Consider the following 26,386-nt stretch of genomic DNA (forward strand, 5'->3'; position numbering starts at 1 on the left):
CTAAGCTAACTAGCGCTAGCACTTATCCATGATAAATAAAAATCATCCACTAGATCTTCAAATCTGCAGACGTGGGGAGTAAAACCGACCTTTACCAGAATGGCAGCAGGACCTTTCTGAAGGATTGGTCACAGATTCTGTGTTTCTTGTTGTTTTATTTGTCAGTATGTCGACGTGTGTCTTGGTACACAGCTACAGCTACAGCTATGAACATGTAGCTATGTGGCTATGCTAATTAGCGCTAGCACTTATCCATGATAAATAAAAATCATCCACTAGATCTTCAAATCTGCAGACGTGGGGAGTAAAACTGACCTTTGTGTTTATTAAGACAGCCTACAACTAGCATGCCTCCCTCCTAAGCTCCTTGTTAGCACACATTTGTGCAGGTAATGAAAAACGGGGGAGGGATTCAGTATTATTTTATACAGTCTATGGGCTGAACAAGCTCCGAGCTCTGACTCCGTGACAGACCGGATATTGTTGTTACGTAACAAAACCACGGAAGTCTGAAACGGCTCGTTTCACACACATTTACAGAAAGGTGGAGAAATCAAAACAGGGGCAGAATGGATTTTTTTCATTCTCGGGGGGTTTGTAGACATGCCAGGGACACATATTTCAGGTAGAGAACCATTAAAAAGTCCATTTTGCATGATATGTCACCTTTAAGTAGCTAACAGGAGAAGAAGAATGCTAACTGCACTAAATAGCAAAAGAAGAAGAAAACATTAGTTGCTGGAAACGTGTGTGTAGTGGTGTGAGATTCAGAAACAGATACAATTGCAGAGATTGAGCATGGCCATAAAATGTAAACATATCTGCCATGCAGCTTCGTCACAGAAGCACGGACATGAAGCTCGAGACAGACGCTACTAGCAGCACCTCGTCCCTTTGCTGGTTAAAGTGACTGCCACACAAACGGAATATTAACAGGACAGGTGTGTCGTGGAGTGTTTACTTTAACTGTCTATATCTGCAACACAACAAATGTAGTGTTAGTCGCTGTTGTCTCAACTTGATGTTTCAAACGAGCTTGATTACGAATAATCGCCAAATAAATACCAGTGATTATTGAATGGTATTTAGGCTTGAAATGCCAATCTCTGCCAATACAGACACATTGGCAAAAAACCTTGATTAAAAGGTTATTTACTTGATCTAAAATGATTTATGTTTACAGTTTTTTAAAAATAGTCCCAGTGATTCTGCGGCAGTTAGCATTTCATGGCGATGGATTTGATTGAACATGAAACTGTCCTCATTCAGCTCTCCCTCTTCTCTGAGCTCTGCGGTTCACACACCTTTAAAAAGAAACGAGGCAAATGTCACAACTTTTAACCCTGCTGCTATCATCACCACCGCTCAAGGTTTAAACTTCTTTGTAGCGACCAGTAACCCAAAGTTTCACTCATTTGCTCCGCTGCCATTGCTGATATTGCTGGACAGGATCAAATACGAAAATGACCATAGCCTGACAATTTAGCATGCAGGCAGATCAGACTCGAGCTGTGCTGATTCATACTGACAAGTCATCTGCTCTATCAGCTGATCTCAACATCCTCTCATTTGGTGGTCTATTTAAGCTGCAAGTCAAACCCACCTCCTCCCCAGCATCCACCTGTGGGCTCTGAGGGTGGTCAGTCTTATTCGAGCAGCAACATCCGGTCTCAATACTAAGCCCATGCGTAAGTGCTATAAACTGCAGTTCATCGAGCATCCACTTATGGCTGGCTGCAGAAACACGACATAATACCAACTCAAAAAAGACAATCTTTGCAGCAAAAATAAACATGTTTACAGCCTGGTTCAAAAAACAGCTTTAGTCTGAAGAGTTAATTTCTCTGTCAGCACTGTTCAGAAGGTATTAAGATTACGAGTGTTGCCCAAATAAAGACATGACTGACTTGACTGACAGGCGGGAACACTGTAGCTGTTAGCTAAGAGGCTCAAAGCCTCTTATGTCACACTAGCTTGTTCAGCAAGCCTAAAGGCTGATTTATACTTCTGCGTCTCCCCTACGCAGCAGGGGCTGACGCGGACATGAGCCCCACATACTTGTGCGTCGGTGTGTCCGTGTCGAGCAGCAATTCTCCGCCGAAACGCTTGAGGGCAGTGTGGTCTCTCTGATAGCGGGTCGCCTGCTTCCGGTACCGTTACGATCTCTGTTTACTTTTCCACAGAGATTCAGAGCGTGTTATGTTAATCTACAGCTGATACATGTTGCTGTTTATCATACAGACATGATTACATGAAGAATAGAAAGGAGGAGATGAAATACACGGCCGATGTCCGGGATCCCGGAAGTGATATGAATGTGGGAAAGACAAAGCTGCCGAGCGGACCAATCACAGAGCTTGCGGTCCGCGTCGGCTCTATGCGTAGGTACATTTTGGAGGAGGTGCACGTCAACTACGTGCGTAGGCCTCAGCGTAGGTACTGGAGCTACACGGACCCCTGGCGTAGGGTACGCCGTCGATTCAACGCAGAAGTATAAATCAGCCTTAACATGGTTCCTGCTGATGATTGGCTTCAAAACAGCATTCAGGAACAGATGGGTGACGTCACAAATACTACATCCATCATCCATACAGTCTATGGTTTACAGTAACATGAGTTGTCTGACTGAACTAAGGTTTTAGCCCCATTGATTCAATGCTAACGAAAACTAACGGTTTTACCTCCCCTTACGGTCTGTGGTATCAACAAGCAGAAGTACAATGTGCAGGAACTCCTTGATCTGAAATGACGTGTGATCAGTTTGCCTCTGGCGTTGCTCATGTTACTGAAAGTTAATAACCATTGTCAAGGGGTTCTTAAGGGGTATTGACCAATCAGAATCAAGCATCTTACACAGCCGGAAGATCAGTAAGAGAGCCGGGTAATAGTTATTGAATGTTCCGCTAAATATATCAAACAAATTATCTGTAAAACCTGAGAGAAACACCAGACCTCCTAGCCTTCAAGCTGCTGCCATTGTCAAAATAAATGAGATATTAATAGTATGAGAAAGAAATGCTGCAAGAGTTGAAGCTCGCACTTTCTTTTGTGTAGAAAAGGTAATATACAATTTGTTGCTAAAAGCAGAATCCAACAACCCATTACTTAGAAGGCTCTCCGCTTTTGTTATTGATTGTTCTACAGCATTTTATTTAAAGGTGCGTTTTAGTCTGAAAAAAAAAAACTGTACATTTGAACAAAGCAGAATCTTTTATTTCACCTCTGCTGTGTAAAATGGACAGAAACATCTTCTATCAGTAATTGTCAGTTCAAACAGGGTCTGCTCAGTCCTCTGTGTCAGAGTAAGACACATTCCATACAGTATTTTCCTTGTCCCATGCAGTCTCTTTTATCAGGGAGGCTCATTTCTATCCAGCACGGCTCTATCTGGTTATAGCTGCAGAATACAAAGGTACCGCATCAGCACCATCCTAATCCCAGAAAGCTATCATTTGTATGCCACATGGAGGTGCACCTGTTTGGGGAGCTGGGTCCCTTGCTGACACTGACAGTTTTTCAGCACAACCTGGTGTCGGGTTCAAAGGCCAGCCCATCTCTCCTCTGACTTGACTTGTGCAGATTAAGCTGGCTTCCCGCTGCTCTCTGGCTGAAGCTCGTTATCATTGGTATCTGTTGGAGCTCTGTCCTCTCCGAGCCGCAGCAAGACAGCACGCCAGGCCTTCCATGTTAATTACCGTTTGTGCAGACCTGAGCAGTTTTTCTGAATACTTAAAGTGACAGGATGTGAGATCTTTATTTCCATCAGAAGGACGAATCCTTTCTTCGTCTGATGCTACTCAATCCCCATTGTAAAAAAACAGATTACACTACACCTGTTTTCCATGAGTGCTCTGTATCACTGGCACATTTTGCTTACTCCCTGTGTCTTGCTGAATTGATTTCCAAGCCCTCCTTGTGGTGATTGAGGTACTAAATGGTTTGGCTCCTCTGCATCACACATTGTCTGTCATTTTATGTCTTCTGACTCACCCTCAGGTCTTCTGCAGCAAGCCTTCTAAATGTCCCCAAAATTACCTCAGAGGAAATGGGAAATGCTGCTTTTATCGCCTCTGCCTTCAGGTTATGGAGCCTCTTTGTATCAGAGAGGTAGCATCTGTGGGCATCCTTTGGAAGGCATTTAATCACATGCTCATGCAGGTTTTTTTTTTCAGGTCCAGCTTCAACTTGACTTTCACTCTTACAGACCTTGAAAGTCACTTTAATTTGTATTTCTCATCATTTTTCAAACAATTTTCTTTCATTGCATTTTATTTATCATTAACTACACCATGACCAAACCAATCCATCCATCCATTTTCATCAGTTTATCCAAGATCTGGTTGCGAGGAGCAGTCTGAGCAAAACGACCCAGACATAACCTTCCAAAGAACGATTTTCCAGCTCATCCTGGGGGACCCCAAGGCGTTCCAAGGCCAGATGGGATATGTAGTCCCTCCACCGAGCTCTGGGTCTACCAAAGGCCTTCTATGCCTGGAATGCCTCCGAAGAGAGGCGCCCAAGAGGCATCCTTGTCAATTGCCCAGACCACCTCAGCTGACTCCTTTCGATGCAAAGGAGCAGCAGCTCTGCGTGGAGCATGACCAAATCCATTAACAGCTAAAGAATAACATCCATGCTACTCTAACTTGATGTACATATATTTTTTGTTGACAAACCATTAAATAATAATAATGACATCATTACTCTAAGATTTTTTTTTACATTATTGCTACTCTAACTTTGGATAAGCAGCGGAAGATGGATGGATGGACGGATGTATGCTACTCTAACTATTATGACTGGGGCAGTGCTCCGAAATCTGAACCCCATGACAATTCATAACAGTGGGCTTCACCACAGCCCACACTAACCCTGTACAACTGATTTAACCAGATCTACATGACACAAATAGCCCTATTATATTTTAACACATCATAGTGGACTACATTGTAATGTGCATTATCCTATTGAAGGGAAGATCTTCAGCTTCAGAATGTAGTTTTATCTCTGAGATTTTTGAATGAAGATTCTGTTGGCGTTAATTAATAGCGAACACCAAATGTAACTAAATCAGATTCAACCACACTTGTAGCTCTGACCATAAGAAGTTGTAAAATGTACCTCACTATTATTGGACGGTCTTACCCGACATTAAGAACATTGTTTTTTTAAGGAAGTAGCAGGTTTGGTTTAAAGTTAGCATGACAGCCATGATATCACAGATATGAATCTGTTGACATCAAATATGTTTGGCTAGCTCCTAAGTGGACTGAATGTACTGCAAGGTAAAAGTTATACAATGAAGATCATATTAGATTGTACCTATGACACTAATTAATCCATGAATGTTTTTGATTTATATGTAGCACGGATATAATCAAAGGTTGATCCCTATCTGATGAAAGATTGAAATTGCATTAACTAGCTTGAACCATACATTGGTTTCACCTTTTTTGTGAAGAACATGGTAAAAAACATTTCCCCTCAGCTTGCCTTCTCTCTCTCCTTTTCTTTGTTTCTTTATTTCCCAATTTGCTTTTTGGGGGGGAAACATGGTGCTGCAGTAACAGTCACTTGGCTCCCTTGGCTGCAGTCAAATCAATACTGTCCACTTGCACAGGGTGGACTAATCCATTTTGTGCATTTAAGGGGTAAGAGGGTTCTGAGAGAGACCCCCCACTTTTTTCCAGATGAAAAGTTAAGTGTTTTGTTCTGTTATTCAGCTCATTTCACCTGCCAGCCATGAGTTAGAGAAAAAAAAATCAAACAAAACCATAGTTTCATTTTAGACCCATCAGGGTCCCCTTGTTTCTTTGGGGCCCAGGGTAGTTGGTGCATATTTCCCCCCTACAATGCCCACGATTACGACAACTTTAGTTATTCTTTTTTTTGCAGTAAATCCTCAAATATAAACTGGTGACTTAGAAGATTTCTATCATCTTGTCCCCCTGTAATAGCTAGTCTGATAACAGTATATAAGAAAAGATCACCCCATTTAAGGTTAACGTTTCAGTTGTGTATCTCAAAGTTTTGTTGCTTCTTCAACACAACATTACATTGGGAAATGTTTCTTTTCTGGATTACTTTTACGTCTGTTTGACTTTAAAATGCTAAGTGATATATCATGAACTGAAGCAGTATACTTTACATGTTAAATGTGAATCTAATGCTGTATAGCAACTTACTACCTCCCTCTCTGCATGTTAGCATAGTTGTTGGCATCATATAGAAACACTGCATTAGAGTAAAATGATAGTGTTCAAGACTCTACAGGTTCAGTTTTCAATAACCATCATTTAATTATTATTCTCAATAATTTTCTTCTTAAAAAACTCTGAGTATTAAAACATTTGAATACTTTGATGAAATGTCTAAAGGAGCTTGGTTGAGAAGCTAGTTTGGTTCATATGTGTTACAGAATCGCAGCATGTATTCAGCTACAACTGAGCAATAATTGGAAGTGGGGCTTTTAATGCTGTTTTTTTTTCTGCACTTTGCTCAAATGTGGGTTTGGAGCCCATGGGACTAAAAGCTAGGGCTGCATTAATCAGGCAAAGCTTTGAAGACATAACTACTGATCCAAACATAACTGATCACCACAATACACTGACTGTAATACAAGTCATAGTTTGAGCTTGTGTAGTCACTTGATCGACAAATGATGCAACTGATATATGAAATCTGTTAGCTCACGCAGATAGCACACATTATTTTACAGAATACTGAATCTGCTATCAAATTTAGATGTTGATTTTAAAACCACGTTGAGAATACTGATCTGTCAGATATCCCTGTAACTGTCCACTCATTATGGCTGTATGAATGTAGACAGACTAGTCATGAAACCATCGTCCAAGCCTTTTTAGTCACTGATACCACACCTCACATGCAGTTCATGATAACAAACAAAAAATCTCATGGTGATTTAAAAACAATAGGTTCCTGATTTCAAACAGTATTGAACAGAAATAACCCTCATATTTGATTGTGGTGTTTAACTGAGAACCATGTATGTGTAACGTTGGAGGGTAGTCCAAAGCAAATGGGCCTTCAGGCAGCAGAGTAAATGGACTTGTACTTATACATCTCTTTTGTACTGTCACATTCACCCATTCACACCACATTCACTCACTGGTGGTAGAGGCTGCTATATAGTATGGACCATCAGTATTAGCTGATCTCATTCATACACATTTACACACCACTGAACAATAGAGGGAGCAGTTTGGGGTTCAGTGTCTTGCTCGAGGACACTTGCATGTGACCACCAGAGCTGGGGTTGAACCCCCACTTCTGATTGATAGCATCTGACTTTACCTACCTAGCCACAGTCGCTATAAAGAGCTGAGATTTTTTTCTGTGTTTTTCTTAGTGATGTTAGTTTTTGGGTTTCACCTTCTGAAAATTAGATGGATCACGATCTGTTAACATAATGGTTGATGGGGTAACTACCATGCTGGTTCTCCGGCAGGTTTATGTGATAAAAGGGTTGAGTTGACTGAGATTCTCTGTGGATGATACACCTACCATTGACAAGTACTTCATACAATCCCCACTGCAAAAGAACCATCTCTCCCTAGAACACTATCACTGGGTGATTTTCACCCGAGCAAACACAGTTACATGATTTTCATTATGTTGTGTTTGTCTAAGTGTCATGGGTCCCTGGGTAGCTTCAGCATTGTCTTTGACGTCCCGCTTTTTCCTACAGGCACGTGTTCGGTTGAGTTTCACCCGGCAATAGTGATTTTTAGTTTCTCTCTGCTGCAGCTGTTTGTTTGTCAAGGAGACTTTGCTTTCACCAGGGAAGTCTCAAATGTCACAGGAATTAGTGGACTGAACACCAAGTTTCCAGTTTCATCATTTTTTGGTCCCGAATTCTAAATTGTTCAGTAATTTTGGAGCATTTCTATAGGTTCCCCCCAAGATAAATTTTTTCATTTTGTTAGAAATGACACAGTTTAAAATCAAAGAACACTACTCTAATTTGTCATGTATTGTCATATTTTGATATATTTTGATGCTAAGTACTTTTTATTGGGTATAATATGTTGGGTAAAAAACACCCAGCGTTGGTGATGGTGTTACTAATTTTAGTGATAGTGTTCTAGGGTTAAGCTAAGACTTTATGCCAAATGATCACAGGCTCATCCAGTCTAATGATTATCTTTATTACATTTCTTTAAAAAATATATTTTGGAGCATTTTTGCCTTGATTAGCTAGGACAGCTGAAGACAGGAAAATGCAGGGAGCAGAGAGTGGGGGAAGACATGCAGCAAAGGGCCCCAGCCTGGAGTCAAACCTGCAACCCCTGCAACAAGGCCTATAGCCTTTGTGGCGTGCTTAGACCGCTAGGCCAATGGGGCCCCTCTTTATTGCAGAGTTTTTTCTGTGTCTGGAGGTTAATCTTCTTTAAAAAGCCAGAGTATTACAAAAAATCATACTGTGTGGTCTGCGAAATTTACTCCTTGTATATAAAAAGACAAAGTCTAAGACAAGCTGGACTCAATAACTGGAAATGATGCTCCTTCAGCAAACAGGCAACATCAGCATATAGGGAATGTAATCATCTAAACACTCTCATCTCATACAGAATGATGTTCTTCACCGACTATGGGAACGTGGCCAAGGTGGAGCGCTGCAACATGGACGGCACTAACAGGACCCGGATAGTGGATTATAAAATTGAGCAGCCGACTGCTGTGGCATTGGACGTTGTCAAGAAGCTGGTGTACTGGGCAGATGCGTACCTGGATTACATTGATGTGGTGGATTATAACGGCAAGAACAGGCACACCATCATCCATGGAAGCCAAGTGAGTGTCACATTTCACTGTAAGTGCTGGGTTTTTTTTCACTGTCTGCATTGGGCTCCACATCAGAAAGAGCCATTGTGGACAAACGTCACTGGGAATCTGAACAGACAATTGGCTTCTCTTATCAGCAGCTACTTTCCTCCTCTTCATTTCAGAGGCTCCAAATTGTTACATGAGAGGGATTTTCTTGGTTAATTTTCTAATTTAGGCCACTGTGCTTTATCAGTGCAAGACAGGTGGTACATTCACTGCTTGTTGCTATAATTCCCCTCTTCATTTACATAGAAAAGGTCCTTTGAATGGAGGATAGATGGTTTATGAAATTGAAGCACATGTGGGGCTGTACTCTAAATGAGCATATCAATAGTCTCTTTCCTGTAGTACACTTTTGAGGCCTTTCATCACAGATTATGACTATTCATTAAGAGAGCCTTTCAAGCAACTTTGACTAGATGTTCACCATTCATTAGCAAAGAAAAACGTACATTTCAAGCACCTTATTACATATGCAGGTGATCTTTGCATAATATTGCCTCCCCAATTTGCTCGCAGGCTTGTTAGAAAGGCACCTTCATTGCACCTGCTTGACAAATGCCATGTTTCTTCAAACTCCTGTATCATAGCCGGTGTTGTCAGCAATCAGAAATAACAACCTTCCTCGTGTCTAGGGGTGAGAAGAATATCAATATGGCAATAAATATGAGCAGCTGTTTAAAGCTCTGTAAATCTAATTTACAGACTAAAACATGAAAATTGTTTCATCTCAGTGAAACCAAAACCAGAGTGCAGTGAATTAACACATTAATCCTGCACTTTGACTTTCAGTTAGCAGTTTTTATGCTTTGGTAAATTAGATATCACATAAAGCCCGCCTCTTTACGTCACAATCACTTGACAGCAGCAATATGGCTCCAGCCAATGATTGGCCTCAAAACAGCTCTTCAGAAACAGATGGGTGACGTCATGGATACTACATCCATATTTTATACAGTCTATGATCGTATCGCATCCTATCGCATCGTATTAGATCACATTGCATTTCATTGAATTGTATTGTATCGCATCGTATCATAACATCGTATCGTATCGCATCGTGTCACATCGTATCGCATTGCATTGAATCGTATCCTATTGTATTGCAGTGCATCATATGTATCATATCATATCACATCGTATAATATCGTATCTTATCGTGAGACACCAAGCGAGTCCCACCCCTTCTGAGAAACTCTGCTATATAGTTAGGATGTAAATTGATTGTGGTTATGTGGAGGATTGTATGTTGCTTTATGTAACATGACTGTAATATCGCCCTCCCTATAACTATTCAGTCATGCTCATGGATCATTTTCTAACATATCACAGCAATCTTCTCAGATTGATAAACTACTTATTTTCTAATTTGCTACACATGCCATCTTTCCTCTTATAGGTCAATCACATCCTGGTTTAGATTTAGTCATCATATTTAGTCAGGCTGTATACTTTATATTAGGGATGTCAATTTTAAGTATTCTCCTTGATCTATCTTTGGAAATGTTAACAATCAATTATCAATTCATCTTTAAGAAAAAATGTGGAAGTTTTCCGTTTTCGTCTCCGATCCGTCACAGCACTGGAGTGGGTCTCTATTCTAGTCACTGTGTTAACTTCCACTGGTTCCGCTCCATTGCATTCCGGCTGCGTTAGATACGCAAGACTTCTATTTTTGCCGGATGCCGGAGCACGACACAAAAATCTCAACAGAGAAGATGGAGCAGGACAGGAAGTCAGGCACCAAAACAAAATGAAAACATCCGGTTAATGTTCAGAATAAAACACTCTGTGTTATCATCAGATCATATTTCACTTAACTACAACAACAAACCGTCATGATGAGCGGAGCCAGGCCTGGAGTCAACAGGTCAGAGGTTTTCAGAGGACCAGAAAGACAACATGGATGAGGAGAGGAGGAGGATATTCATTAATGCAGCAATTACAGCAGGAAAACCTCAGTCACGTGACTCCAGCTGTCCGGCGGTTCTGCTCCGTGCTGCGTTCTGAAAACGCAACCAGTGGGTGTTGACAGATGAGAGCGAAGGGAGCTGGACCACAGCGGATCGGAAAGGATCTGGTGGAAGTCGTGTGTGAGCGTCTCCTTTAGTCGCTGATTCACATCAAAACATGCTTTAAACGTAATACACCTCCCTGATAGCTGAACGAAATATGAGACCACACAATGTTTGTGCCACGTGATAGAAAAGTGAAAACAAAAAAAGGTGGTTGATTAAGAAGGGACTTCCACAAGATTTGTGTCCGGTCCGCCTCCGATCCGCTGCAGTTCGGCTCCGTGCTCTCTTGTCTTGTCTGGAGCAGGACAACCGGACAGCTGGAGTCATGTGACTGAGTTTTTCCTGCGGCAATCACTAAATCAAGGATTCTCCTTCTCCTCTCCTCATCCATGTTGTCTTTCTGGTCCTCTGAAAACCTCTGACATGTCAACTCCAGGCCTGGCTCCCCTCATCATGACGGTTTGTTGTCATAGTTAAGTTAAAAACGATCTAAAGATAACGCAGTGTTTTATTCTGAAAACCAGATGTTGATTTTGTTTTGGTGCCTGACTTCCTGTCCCACTCCATCTGCTCTGTTGAGTTTGATGCATCGTGCTCCAGTGTTTGGCAAAAATAGAAGTATTGCGTAACTGATCCATTGCTTTCCGACCTGCCGGATCAGAGACGCAGCCAGAACCAAATGGAGCGGATCAAGTGGAAGTTAACAGATTGACTGGTATATAAACCTATCAGATCCTGTGCCGTGATGGATCGGAGACCTACCAGGCACAGATCTAGTGGAATTTGGCCATAAGGTCTTAACAATCAATAAATCCATACTCAATGTTAACATCCATACTCTTTATAAGCTAAACAGTACGTGCATTTTGTTTTACTGTATGAGATAAGTTGTTTAAAACTTAAATACAGAGCACACTAGTAGCTAATAAGCACTAACCGAAAGGCTCAAGATAGCAACCTAAAGTGTATTCCAGCAGGCCCCTCTCCCTTTACCCCCCCCCCCCCCCCCCCCCCCCCCCCCTCACTCACCTGTCTCCATCCGAAATCTCGTCCAAAATGCAGCTAAAATAAAATACTTGGGAAGAAAAAAATCAGCTGAAAAGTAAAGTGCTGAGGCCAAATTCCAGAGAGAGAGAAAGATATGGTTGAGTGGTTTGTTTGTTCTGTCTGCATCTTTCTTGGTGCCTCTGATATTAAGGTGTGACCCAGTGAGCTTATGTGTGCTTCCTGTGAACAAAGCTCTTTCAGCCATGTCTCTGTGTGTGGGTGTCAGCTTGCTAAATGTAGCATATAGGCTTTGGTGTCAGGGCCAGAGGCCTCCCCATGGAGTCCAGCTTTTGACCCTGCGTGGGTTACCAAATGTACAGACAGCCCTACCACTCTCTCGTGCTCCCCTCATGCTTGCTGCATAATTCAACATAGAAGTCCTCTCATTAATTTACTTTGGTTTTTCTTTGAGTGTCTCATGTGGCTCCATTTATTTTTAGCTTCAGGACTGATTGAAAGAAAACACTCATGTATGTCTTTGTTTTTCAGGTGTCGTACATTTATGCATTAGTTTTGTTCGAGGACTTCCTTTATGCAACGCACTCTGACCCTTCCAAAGGGAGTTCCTCTGAGCTGCTTCAGATCCACAGGTTCAACGTCACAGCAGAGAGCAGGACACTAGCCAGCCTGGGGAACGCTAGAAAGCTCCGTGTTTACCACAAACTCACTCAGCCAAAAGGTAAAGGACATTTCCAGTAGGTTAACGTGTGCAGGTAAGTGTCAATCTTCTTTGTCTTGTGACTTAAAAGCTCGAGTCTACGATGATTCAGAATGACGATGCTTCAGTTTTATAGAGTGATTCTTTTGTTCTTCCCCCCCCTCCTTTCTTTTTGTCCTCAGTCAGGAGTCACGCATGTGAAATGGTTTCTTACGGAAAGCCGGGTGGATGCTCTCATATCTGCCTTTTGAGTGGCAGCTACAAGTCCAGAACCTGCCGCTGTCGTACCGGCTACAGCCTGGGCTCTGACGGACAGACCTGTAAAAGTCAGTACTCATTCTTTTTGGGACATAAAAGATGTATCTTTGTGCTTTATGTTCTTTTTTAAAAATACAGTCCTGGGCCGCGCTTCATATTCTCCATGAAGAAGAATTATGACCCATGCCAGACAGAGACTTTTTGCATTTGATCTCTCTCTCTGTGTTCTCTCTGTTCCGAAGACGAGGTATGTCACACATGCCTCAGCCGTAGACCTACAGTGATAAGGACAAATGCTGGCAGACACAGACCCATTTGAAAGTGACAGACTGCTATCGAACAGTTGCCAGCCTGATTGATTATTGTCATAATGAGGTTTTAAGTTTGTCTGCATTTGTTGGCTCGTCTGATCAATTGCTGGACATTGTGTTGTTGACAATAAAAGCAGAAGATCAAATTGATGGCACAATCTGAGGACCCACCACTTTTCGATCGGGGTAACGAAGCATCGGGAGGCCTGGCGTGACACATTTGATTTATTCCTCCCTCATAGATGTTCTGATGACACCAGCTATCTCTGTCTTGCTCTCGCTTTCCTCTCCCGAAGCATAATGAGATTCGGTACTAAATGGTAGTGCTTCTTCATACAGCAGTCACTGTGGGGTTTGATATCTGGGTCTCTTGCAATGCTTAATTGTCTCTTGGGTAGTCGGTCTCTCCCTCACAGAATGATAAATTGAAGTGAGGCATGTGTGGTCCTCACCCCCAGCATCCCAGTCTCCTGGGTAGGTGCGAAGAGCGAGGAGAGGTCTGCTTCTCTCAGTGGAAGCCCTCCTTCATTCCTCCTCTTGCCTCTCTGGAGGATCCCAAAGGGTTCGAGAACATACACCCCCCCGAGTGGCTGGCGGGCCACAAAGGAGTTGCAGCAGCTTTTAAGGAGTCTGTTTTCATTTCTACACAGATGCCATAATATTTTAAATTAGAAACAGTGTTTGGAGCCAAGGTAAGAATGGCCATTGTCTGTTTGCTTGAGCATTCCCTTCCCTTACTGTTAAGTCAGCTTTGAAAGAGGCATGATTGAAGGTGGAGAGTATAGTCATTGGCACTGATTACTGGCTCTATTAAGGTGAATGGATGGCCCTGGCTCTGGCTCACATATAAGAACAATGTGGCCGGTAAGAGGGTTTAATGCTGGGATCAGCACTGATGAATTAGACCAATTAAATGACAATAACAGTAAAAAAGGGTCTGTCCTTTCTTTCCTCACAGAGCCCAAAAACGATCTCTTCCTTTTCTACGGCAAGGGCCGTCCTGGAGTAATCCGAGGCCTTGATATGAATATCAAATCCAGCGATGAGCACATGGTGCCAATCGAGGACCTGGTCAATCCTCGGGCCATCGACTACTATGCAGAATCAGGACATATCTACTTTGCTGACACAACCAGTTTTCTGATTGGGAGGCAAAAAATCGACGGAAGCAATCGAGAAACGATACTTAAAGATGGTGAGTCTATGTTTCTTTAGTATTCTGACAGCATCGTTTTCTGTCAGGCAGAATCCTTCTATCTCCATATTTCATTACTATTTTTTCTACTTAATGTTTTTGGTCACCCTTAGTGCCCTTAGTATTTATCAGTGTGCATTACAAAATTTCAGCCAATGAAAAGCATTAAAAATAGCTGATGACTGAATCTCCTACAGTGTTTTGTTATTTAAAAATCTGGGTTTTTCTTTATTTCCTGAAAAGCTAGTTTTGGAGATATGAGGTTTCAGCCTGACAGTAGCATTTTTTATCCCATATTAGCAATCTGTTTTTTGAAATACACATTAAGTTGAACCTTTTTTGAAGGTTTATAATCTACTGCCAAAAAGTGTTTCCATTCAAGTCAGTTTACTTTGAATAACCGTAAATCTATCTGAAGTATGTTCTGCTTGGTTCTCTCGTAGAACTCGACAATGTTGAAGGAATCTCGGTGGACTGGATTGGACAGAACTTATATTGGACCAACGACGGCTACAGGAAAACAATCAGTGTTGCCAGACTGGAGAAAGCCTCTCAAACAAGGAAGACTCTGCTGGAAGGGAACATGTCCCACCCCCGAGCCATCGTGGTTGATCCTCTTAACAGGTCAGGAATAGAAAAGACACGGTGAATTGTGTTGTTTGAGAGAGACACTCAGACCTGAAAGAATGCTTTTAGTGGACAGGGGTTCTTAGCAGAGTATGTTTGTACAGGTGCAGCTAATGAGTAGAGCAGAGGCACAAGTGTGGTTATAGGCTATAAGTGAATAGGGTTCAAAAGAAATATAAATATTGTTGTACGTGTGATTTTACCTGTGAAGTATGCATCAACCCCGGAAAATAATAAGAAGAAAATATTGTTTTGTACAAACATGTCCAGGTGGGGTTCTCAGACTTTGGCTTTTATCTTTGTACAATCTCACTTGGATGACCTGTTTTACATTGAAGGTCATTTACTGTCAGATTGTTCACCTTATTAGATCCTGGATACATATTAATGAAGGGAAATATGTTGCATTAACTTCCCTCTTACAACCCTTTGCTGATACGTATTCTGCTGATTCCAGTAACCATCTTCAAGGTAAGAGATAATGTATTGTTAGCAGGTAGTTAGGGTCTTGTCTTCTATTTACCATAACTACCTGCTAACCATACATTATCCCGCTTATTATTCAGCTACTAACATAAAATACAAACACGTTGGTAAGAAAAACCTTGATTAAAAGATCCTTTTATTTTGATTTTAACTGGAAGATCAGTAAGAAAGCCGGGTAATAAATGATGATATGCGCGTCATGTCAGGCCTGAAAGAGAATAATGCACGATGGTGTTAGTTTGGTAGGTGCGTATATGGGTTTGCTAAAGTGGACCTGTGCTAGATTAGGACTCAATTTCTGGTTTGACTCTAAACTAAACAATGTTACTGTTGCAAACCAACAAGATTTTACATGACAAGCACTCACTAAACACTTAGTGTCAAACCAAAAGTTTTCAAAAATATAATTATAATAATGATGATAATAATAATGATGATAATAATAATGATGATAATAATAATAATAATAATAATAATAATGATGATGATGATGATGATGATGATGATGATGATGATGATAATAATAATAATGATGATAATAATGGTATTTGTGTAGCACCTTTAAAAACAAATGTTTACAAAGTGTAGTGTAGAAAATCTACAAAAAACAAAATACGATGTAAAAGATTTAAAAGAATAAACGCAAATTAAACTGAATAAAGTGGTTAAACAGTAGACCAATAAATCATTGTATAGAGGTTAAAAAAACTTAAGAAAAACCTAAGATTAAATAATAAATAAATAAATAAATACAAAAAAGATAAGAATATTACATTTATAAAGTAAGAAAGAAATCAATGAATAATCAAATACAATTGAAAACAATTAATTAATTAGATAAAACATAAGATAATACATATTTTTTGAAAAGCAGTTAAATGGACAGAGTCACATAAAAGCAAGTCTGTAAAGATGGGTCTAAGGAGGGGATTTAAAAGATGTCACTGGCGCTATATGCTTTAGTTTTCATATATTTTCTTGAACCTTTATCTCATTTAAAGGGGACATATCACGCTTTTTTCATCAATATATATTGGTCTAAGAGGTCCCCAAAACATGTCTTTAAAGTTTATGCTCAAAAAAACACTTTGAAATCAGATTTTGGCATGCCTGAAAAGTCCTCCTCTTCATTCCTCTTCAAAACACTCTGTTTTCTCTCTGACCACGCCCCCTCCGGAAATGGATGTGCCTCGGCTCTCCAGCACGTTGATATAATGTTTACATGTTGGCTGAATATACACGGCTGCTCAGAGATCGCGTTACTTCAGCCCTCTGAATCTGATCCTGACGGAGAGGCGCCTGTAGCAGGACCTTTCTGAACGATTGGTCATAGATTTAGTGTTTCTTGTTGTTTTATTTATCAGTATGTAGACGTGTGTCTTGGTACACAGCTACGAACATGTAGCTATGTGGCTATGCTAACTAGCGCTAGCACTTATCCATGATAAATAAAAATCATCCACTAGATCTTCAAATCTGCAGACGTGGGGAGTAAAACCGACCTCTGCCAGAAAGGCAGCAGGACCTTTCTGAAGGATTGGTCACAGATTTAGTGTTTCTTGTTGTTTTATTTGTCAGTATGTCGACGTGTGTCTTGGTACACAGCTACAGCTACAGCTACAGCTATGAACCTATAGCTATGTGGCTATGCTAATTAGCGTTAGCACTCATCCATGACAAATAAAAATCATCCACTATATCTTCAAATCTGCAGACGTGGGGAGTAAAACCGACCTTTGTGTTTATTAAGACAGCCTACAACTAGCATGCCTCCCTCCTAAGCTCCTTGTTAGCACACATTTGTGCAGGTAATGAAAAATGGGGGAGGGATTCAGTATTATTTTATACAGTCTATGGGCTGAACAAGCTCCGAGCTCTGACTCCGTGACAGACCGGATATTGTTGTTATGTAACAAAAACACGGAAGTCTGAAACGGCTCGTTTCACACACATTTACAGAAAGGTGGAGAAATCAAAACAGGGGCAGAATGGATTTTATTCATTCTCGGGGGGTTTGTAGACATGCCAGGGAAACATATTTCAGGTAGAGAACCATTAAAAAGTCAATTTTGCATGATATGTCACCTTTAACACCAATGTATGGATTTCATCAATTTTCTTACAACCTCATATAAATCCTCATATAAATCTTAATCTGAAAGATAATTTGTTTTAATAAGACATTTGCTTGGATGATGGTTATATCCTAATTTGGGCGACAGTCTGCTATCCCAAATAAAGCACAGTTAAACTGGGAAACATCTGTTGTTTTAATGGTGACAGACTTTGCGGGAGGATGGTGCATTCAGTAGGCCTCAGTTACCACCTCTCTGCATCCCCTTACAACTTAATATTTGAAGGACCAGCCCAGCAGAGATGCTTTTACATATATAGAGAAGATGAGCGAAATATCATTGAGTTTCTAAAGAATCTTAAGGATTAACACTTAGAGGCTAGAATCATATTAACACACAACAAATTCATAGCAGTGAGAGATTAGTTTTAAAGCCTAAGGAGGGATGCTCCAATAGTTTTCCATACAAATCTGTTTTTTTGCTGTAAGCACAAACACCAAATCAACACTTATTCATGTGTTTTTTTTGGTTTTACTTCTTCTTGTCCCAAATATTTCTAATCACTACTCTAAAGATCCAAAATGATAATTTAGTCCAAGATACTTCAGATAATTGTGACATGTTCTGTATCCTCACAGTGATTCACATCTATGAATACGAGCCACATATGCATCAGACTGGTTACCTCCCAGGAAATGATGCAGACTGTAAAAATAACTGAAAACACAGCCTTGAATGATGTAGCTAATGAGTGAAGAGCTTACTAGCCTCCTTTCAGAATTAAAACCCTGACATGAATTCTGTAGCAGCAATGTTGGGGGTGGGGAATATCATGTCACTTTTTGTAGGAGGATTAATAACTTTTACTCCTTCCCTCCCACTGGCAGCACAAATGATTAGAAAGCTAGTTTTGGGCTTCAGAAGTAGCATTCAGCCTGAAAGCGGCACTTCTTTGATCTCTATCTGCTCTGCTGGAAGGGTCTCTTCAGGTAAAATGGATGCACCTCTCCAACTGATTTCCTTACTGCATACTTGCTACCTTATTTTCTGCTCTGTTTGCATCCTCTAGCCTGCGTTCAGATGATAAGGACTACTTAACAGTTGCACACCTCTCTATCCGTGCTGCATTAGAAATCTCATACATGTATTCACGTGTGAAATCCCCACAAAAATAACACTCAAGTTGAGTGGTGTGACTCTGGATTGTGTGTTTATAAACCTGCATCATTTTCCTGAAGACTCTGTTTTCACTTATAGACGGATAGGTTTGAAAAAAAAATATGCATTGAGTTAAATTGTTTTCTCTAAACCCCCCTTCACTCTTTTCTTTTAACTCACATTTTACTTCCTGTTTCTTGCATTTCTGGCTGCATGTGAACACCCTCTGAGGACAGAATATCAGCCTGCTTTAAATTACAATAATACAGCTGCAACTATCAATAATAATATTCATTCTGACGCTTATTTTTCACAATGAATTGATAATTATTAGATCTGTAGAACATCCCAAAATCAATCAACATTTTATTTATATAGTGCCAAATCATGATGAACGTTATCTCAAGACACTTTTACAAACATAGCAGGTCTAGACCGCACTCTATGTTAAATTATGAACAGAGACCCAACATCAAGACAGGATACGATTCAGTCCCCTCTTACTGACAGGACTCAATCTTATCTTAATCAACAATGAACTGAGCACTTTGCAGCATTTAGCAAGTAACATCTGCAAGGAAAAACTTCCTTTTAACAGGCAGAAAACTCGAGTAGAACCAGACTCATGTTAGACAGCTATCTGCCTCGACAGTGGAACCAAACATCAAGACAGGATAAGACCCAGTCCCCTCTTAAGACAGGACTCAGTATTATCTCATCTTAAACCACCATGAGCATTATACCTTGCAGTATTTAGCTAGTTACAGTGGTAAGGAAAAACTTCCTTTTAACAGGCAGAAATCTTGTGCAGAACCAGACTCAACTATCTGCCTTGACTGAGCTGAGATTGGAAAGAAGGATAGAGGAGAATAAGAGAGAGATGATAGTGACCAAAGATTTACATCAAGCTGAGATAGTATCCTAGATAATCTCTTCAAAATACTTTTTCCATCCAACCATCTTAAAAACAATAAAATAATAAGAGTATTATCAAGTTATTCGACCTTTGCTGATCAACTAATTGAAAAATGAATTGTTCCATTAGATGAATATGTGAGGCATGACTAATCTTGACTCATTATACTGATTCCTCTTTCAATAGAAGGAAAGAGGTATTTTTACTGTCCTTATGATGCAAGCATAGTGTCCATGAGTCCATCCGACTCGGGTCTCTGTGTGTGCGAGTGTGGAGACTCACTGAATGATTCATAAGGCCATAAAAAAAAAAAAAAATGACTTCAGCACACAGGGAGTCTTCATTCACCTCCATATCCCATTCTGTTTCATCTTCCTTTAGCCAGCCCTCTATCATTGATGAGAAACAGAGGCCACATGGCTCAGTCAGCAGCACTCAAACAGAGCATATCCCCTGAGTATGGTTACTAGAGAGTAGATCACGTCAAATCGTTGACCCAATCATGTTTCAAATACCACAGGCCCTCTGAGAGTTGCATTCTTGGCATACACATGATACACTGAATTTTATTTTGGTGGGGAGTATAGGACTTTACTTTGATGTGCAGTCAAGCAGCACCCCCACTTGATATGCCTGAATACTTTCTTGGTGTGCAATACACTCACTTTTGACTTACTTTGATTGTATGCTTTTACATATGAGACATCTGCTCTCCAGTTTGATTCATTCGGGACACTCGTCATGAGGTGAAAACCAATCTCCTGAACTATAGGTTATGTTCCTGTTCTTATCAGTACATGTTATGTTGTCTTTCCCGTGCCTGGTATGAATCAAAGATGCTTGTAAAGGAATCAGTGGGGAGCACAGTCATGCCCTCCCATGGGTGTTCAGAACTGAACTCACATTGTAAATTTAACTGTGTGTTAGTACATCACTCTGAGAGGAGCCTGAAGGAACACGCTGTCACATGTGCACTGATTGATATATCAAAGCAGGAGGCTGATGAAGGGAGCATCAAGCACAACCATCTAACAGTGTGTCAGCACGTCAGGGCAGGAATGACTGAGAAGCAGGCAGTTGAAATTACCTGTCATTTTGTTTCCTTTTTTTGAAGCATGGAATATGATCAGTGTTTGTTTGTTTCCGATGATGATGATGATGATGATCTTACCTGATGTTTTCTGATCTTAGTTTATTCATACAATGGTTGTCTGTATCTTCATCTATTAGCTGGATGTACTGGACAGATTGGGAAGAGGACGAGGTCAATGACAGCATAGGCCGGATTGAGACGGCCTGGATGGACGGATCCAATCGGCGCATTTTCGTCACCTCCAACATGCTGTGGCCTAATGGTTTGACACTGGACCACAGCACCAGTACCATGTACTGGTGTGACGCCTACTATGATCACATTGAGAAGATCCATCTGAATGGGACTGGAAGAATGGTGAGTTTTAAGACATGGGGATCAACCGATTAGCGGTATGCATGAGCCAGGTTAACACCCCAACAATGCTTTACATTTAATAGCGGTTGACCCCACCATTACAGGTACTAACGGCAGGATTACCACACCTGTTAGGCTGTTTAAAGGATGGAGGACATCGTGCTTATGTGTTACGTTTAAGATGGAATATGCAAAGACAACAGATATTTAGGGATTATTTCACAGGAATGAATTAGAACATAATTCATAGGTAACCTACCAGCAATACCGTGAAGTGAATCCTTCCCAAACAACTCGGTTAACAAGTCCTCATCCTTCATTGGGGGGGCAGGTGGTCCTCCACCTGGACCACGTTGGTGGCGGTGCTTGTTGCGCAAAGCTGCTTTCATGTTGCTTAATTTATTTTGTAGGTCTTCTACTGTGTGTCAGAAACACCACACGCATTTACCCGGTTCAAGATCTGAAGCCAGACTTTACCTTTCTCCTTGTTTGTTATCTTTGAGGATTGACTTGCTGATAACAGCTGTTTGTTCATTCTATATTCTTGTAATAAAATGTCCATTTCTTCTGCTGAAACATGGTTTATTCTTGATCTTCTCTCAGTCACAGCGGTACCGCTCGCCATGTTTATTGTTGTTTATGTGTAGTAGACCTGCGCAGTTTGAATTGGTTGGATAGTGGTTTTCCAGGAGGTTCCCTGTACATATGACGTTTTGCACCAGCCTCGCTTTCATGGCACAATTAGTTAATTGGCCAATTATTTGCAGTCGTGTATGCGGCTAACACTACGGCCAAATGGGCCGCTCCATAACGGTACGTTAAGACTAATGGTCCTGTTTGTGTAATGGCTGGACGTGCATACGGGCCCTGGACTGTGGAATTACCTTAAAATACATATGAAGGTTTTTTCAAGATGTTAATTTAATTAAATTTCACACCCTAAAAAGTGTACACCTTTTTAATCAAGTTTTCATTAAAACACTGTCAAATTTATGAACATCTTCTTATCTGATTTAGCATTTAATGAGCAACCTGCAACAAAAAGTGAAGCTGTCAGACCTACACCAAATCTAGCAAAGCATTTTTTTCTGCCTGTTGTAATTGAAGACGGAAGATTATTTTCAATCAGAGCACAAACGCTGCTTCAACTCTCAGATATTTGGATTAGATTTCAGTGGTTGAAGGTCAAATGTCGCTCTGATCCTTCCAGAAACATTTCCAACCATAACTCCATAGTTCACACCCTTGTTATGACACAATTTGGCACGCATGCCTTATTAAATAAAACTCTAAAACGAGTCATTAAATACCAAAGGTTGAAGGTTGACTTCTTTGTGACATAATGTCAAAAAACAACACAAAAGAAACCCACTTTCCTCCTCTTTTTTTTTTTTTTTGTTAAATGGATGTTTCTGGAATTTTAAATTTGGCAAAAGATTAATGTTAATTTGCCTCTTTTCTGTCTGTTGCTGTTTTTTCTGAGGGATATAAATTCCAACTTGACTTGTTGGAGCACTTATAGCACTACAGAGCTGTAATAGTAGTTTATCCATCCTTCCGCCAATCCATTATCTTCACCTCTTCTATTGTCATATTTACTCAATGTTAAATCAGTGCCTCCCTTTTCAATATTGTCTCATAATTTCAGAGTACAATGCTGATTTCTCAATTCTAGAGATGATACAATGTTAATGTGCAAAGCAGTACAATGATTGAAGCTGCTCCTCTTCCCATAACTGCCAACAAGACAGCCCTTCATCCCCAATTGCTCCTGTCGACTCTAGTTGTACTGGCATATTAAGCTAATGAATTATTTGCGAATGCTATTTAATCAATGCCAAGATTCTAGCAAACATTATTATAGGCAGACAGCCTTGTGTGAATAAATTTGTGCAAAGAAAATGAATCACATTCATCATATACTTTGATCAAATCATTTCTTATCCCATATTTAAACAGCTCGAAGCCTCTTTGAGATGATAGATGTCTTTGTTGGCGGCAGTATCTTCCATGGCTCTTCTAATCTTTTGATTCCACTGCATGTTTGCTTCATGTTGCAGGTGGTGTACAATGGAAAAGAGCTGAACCATCCATTCGGAATCTCTCATCATCGTAATTTCATCTTTTGGACGGAGTACATGAACGCCTCTGTCTTCCAGCTGGACTTGTCCACCGGCGATGTCACTCTGCTGCGAAGCGAGAGACCACCACTATTTGGCTTGCGTGTCTATGACGCACAGAGTCAGCAAGGTTGGCTGCTTTTCCTTCATGCACTGCTCATCCAGTGAACCATGGCTCTCCTTACAGAGAAAGTGGCTGTTTTTTTCTCTGAAAATAGAAGCACTCTGCGCTGTGTCATGGCGTTTGTACCCCCTATACACATTTATTTAATAGAGAGGAGTAAATGTGATAAAAACATCAGAGACCTCACGTTTGCCTACTTGTGTCAAATTTCACCATGTAAACCAGCGCACTGATCAACACTGACAGCAACTCTAACATCACTCCGGGCTCAGAGTGCAGTTAAATAAGGTTACCCAGGGTTGGAGGAGTTTGCTCAATTCTCCACCAAATGATGATGGATTCATGCTGTGACAGTAGAGAACTGTATTGACCCTCACTGGCTACATCACCCACAGCAGAGTGTCTTCTTGTTGGACATTTCTGTATCGCTCATGCCACTGCATAGATTCATTAACTATCTGGTTCCCTGAATATTAATGATTGGCCCTTACAAAACCAGAAAGCTTTATCTCATTGGCTCAGGTTCTCCATTCAGGCTTTGTGTTTAATGAAAGTGACAAAGCTGTCTTATGCTTTAACTTTAAATGTGACATCATTTTGCTTTGAGGAATGTCAGCTTTGTCCAGGAAGACTAATGACTTCTCCAAAGGGGATTAAAATGTCAAATATCTACAACTTGACATGTTCCTAATAAATCACTTGACATGTGGTCATAGATCACGTGGCGTACACCTGTCCTGTCTCCACAAGACAAGACGAGAAATGTAACTTTGACCCCTGAACATTTGCTGTCCACTTTACAGAGGTACGGTGGCTGGGAAGGGCAATGCAAATTTATAAAGGATGAAACACTTTTACAGATGGAGACATATTTTCATTTTGGAAAACATTTCAACATTTTATAAAACAAAATGACATTAAACACTTTTACCATGACCAAAACAAATTAACATTTAAGAAAAAACACTTACAAAATCAGAAACACTTTTACAAGCAACGGAACATATTTACAAGTCATGAAACAAATTTACAAATGGTAGATTCTGACGGAAAAGGAATGTACCAAATATTTTCAAAATAAAAGACGTCTGTAATATGAATGTGTAACAGCCAGGGAATGCATATATACATTTGATATTAACAACCTTGTTTCCACTCAAGTATTTTGATTCAGACTGATAGGAGAACACCTCAAAATGTGTTCATGCCAATCACAGCTATGTATATCTAATTTGGAATTTCAAAATAAAAACCTTTGGAAATTAAGCATATGCATTTAATTTGAAATTCCAAATCAGCTATAGTTGTGACTGACAGGAACACATTTTGAGGTGTTCTCTTATCAGTCTTAATCAACACAGCTATATCTGATTTGAAATTTCAAAATAAAAACCATTGGAAATTAAGCATATACATTCATTTTGAAATTCCGGATCAGGTATAGCTGTTTTATTAATCATTCTGATAAGAGAATGCCTGTCAAATGTATGTATTCATTCCTGGCTGTTGCATATTTTCATATTGCAGATGTCTTTTATTTTGAAAATCTTTCTTTTGTTCCTTTTCTGTCAGAATCTATCCTTTGTAAAAGCTATATCTGATTTGGAATTTCAAAATAAATGTATATGCTTAATTTTCAATGGTTTTTATTTTGAAATTCCGATTCAGGTATAGCCTTTTTGATTCAGACTGATAAGAGAACACCTCAAAATGTGTTCCTACATAGCTAAACCTGATTTGGAATTTCAAAATAAAAACCATTGGAAATGTGGCATAAACATTTATTTAGAAATTCCAAAATCAGATATAGCCAAGATTGTCAGGAACACATTATCTGATCAGTCTGAATCAAATATTTAAGTAGATACAAGGTTGTTTTTGTCAAATATATGATAATTCACTGGCTGTTGCACATTTCATTTTACAGACGTCTTTTATTTTGAAAATCATTGGTACATTCCTTTGTAATTTTGTTTCCTGACTGTTATAAATGTCTCACCACTTGTAAAAGTGTTTCTGATTGTGTAAATTTGTTTTCTTGAATGTAAATTTGTTTTGGTCTTGGTAAAAATGTTTTGCTTATTTCGTTTTGTTTTATAAAATGTAAAAAGCCGACCCCCAGCCACCGCACAGAGGGGAATGAAAGAAAACCAACCACAGAAACCTGCTGCTCTTCATGGCGGCTGTAGAAAATATTGCTTTGAATGAACAAGACACCTAATTTGGGATCTATATATTTCTCCAGGTGACAACGTTTGCAGTGTGAATTATGGGGGCTGCAGTACCCTCTGCCTTGCCATCCCAGGGGGCAGAGTGTGTGCCTGCGCTGACAACCAGGTTCTGGAGAAAAACAATGTCACCTGTGCAGGTAGGAGGACATAATGAATCAGACAGTGCAAGAGGCCCCAGTGTAGTGTAAACCCGGCTTCATCCTATGGGACAAATATAGAATAATAACTTGATGTATTCATATGCAAATGTGCTTTCAAATAAATGAATTATTTGGAATTATCTCTGAGGGTTTCCAGGAATATGATCCAACTCCCAAAAGTAACACATTGGGTCATGAGACATTATTAACATGTTTTTTCTGCTATTATTGCTTTGCCAATAATTCCACTCAACTCATTATTTACAGGAAGTCTCCTGTTGATTTTGTTTCTCCCAGATGCATCAAGCAGTGGTTCAGAGCCACAGCGATGTAAAAGCGATGAGTTCCAGTGCCACAATCAGCGCTGCATACGGGCGCTGTGGAAATGTGATGGAGATGACGACTGCCTGGATGGAAGTGATGAGGAGAGCCACAGCTGCTGTGAGGATTTAAAAACTTGTTTGCATTTCAGGCCAACCCCACTGCATTCACACAGACACACTGTACAGCTATTTTACATTTTTATAACATTACATGCACAACCATGCATCAGGCGAGAATAGCAAGGCTTTTCAAATGCTGACTCACTCTTGCTGACATCGTCTGTGTTCCTAAGTGTCTCTAAAGAAGAAGTAAAAAGTGTTCCTCCTCCCCAATGCTGTCTTCTCTTATGCTCTCACTGAAGCTGTTTTGCTTCCAACAAATCAGTGGAGTAAACACTC

The 26,386-nt window shown here is 40.3% G+C and overlaps 1 protein-coding gene across 1 annotated transcript in view; it reads left to right on the top strand.

Annotated features, from left to right (window-relative positions):
* lrp1bb (low density lipoprotein receptor-related protein 1Bb) overlaps positions 1–26,386 on the top strand; it is a 426,184-nt gene that overhangs the window by 214,589 nt on the left and 185,209 nt on the right. The window contains exons 10-18 of the mRNA XM_034694098.1: positions 8,595–8,817; positions 12,405–12,594; positions 12,756–12,899; positions 14,101–14,337; positions 14,781–14,961; positions 20,830–21,049; positions 23,110–23,299; positions 25,539–25,661; positions 25,962–26,105. Coding sequence (XP_034549989.1) covers positions 8,595–8,817; positions 12,405–12,594; positions 12,756–12,899; positions 14,101–14,337; positions 14,781–14,961; positions 20,830–21,049; positions 23,110–23,299; positions 25,539–25,661; positions 25,962–26,105 — 1,652 coding nt within the window. The remainder of the gene's footprint in view (positions 1–8,594; positions 8,818–12,404; positions 12,595–12,755; positions 12,900–14,100; positions 14,338–14,780; positions 14,962–20,829; positions 21,050–23,109; positions 23,300–25,538; positions 25,662–25,961; positions 26,106–26,386) is intronic.

Source organism: Notolabrus celidotus, chromosome 10, assembly GCF_009762535.1.
Source record: "Notolabrus celidotus isolate fNotCel1 chromosome 10, fNotCel1.pri, whole genome shotgun sequence".
NCBI lineage: Eukaryota > Metazoa > Chordata > Actinopteri > Labriformes > Labridae > Notolabrus > Notolabrus celidotus.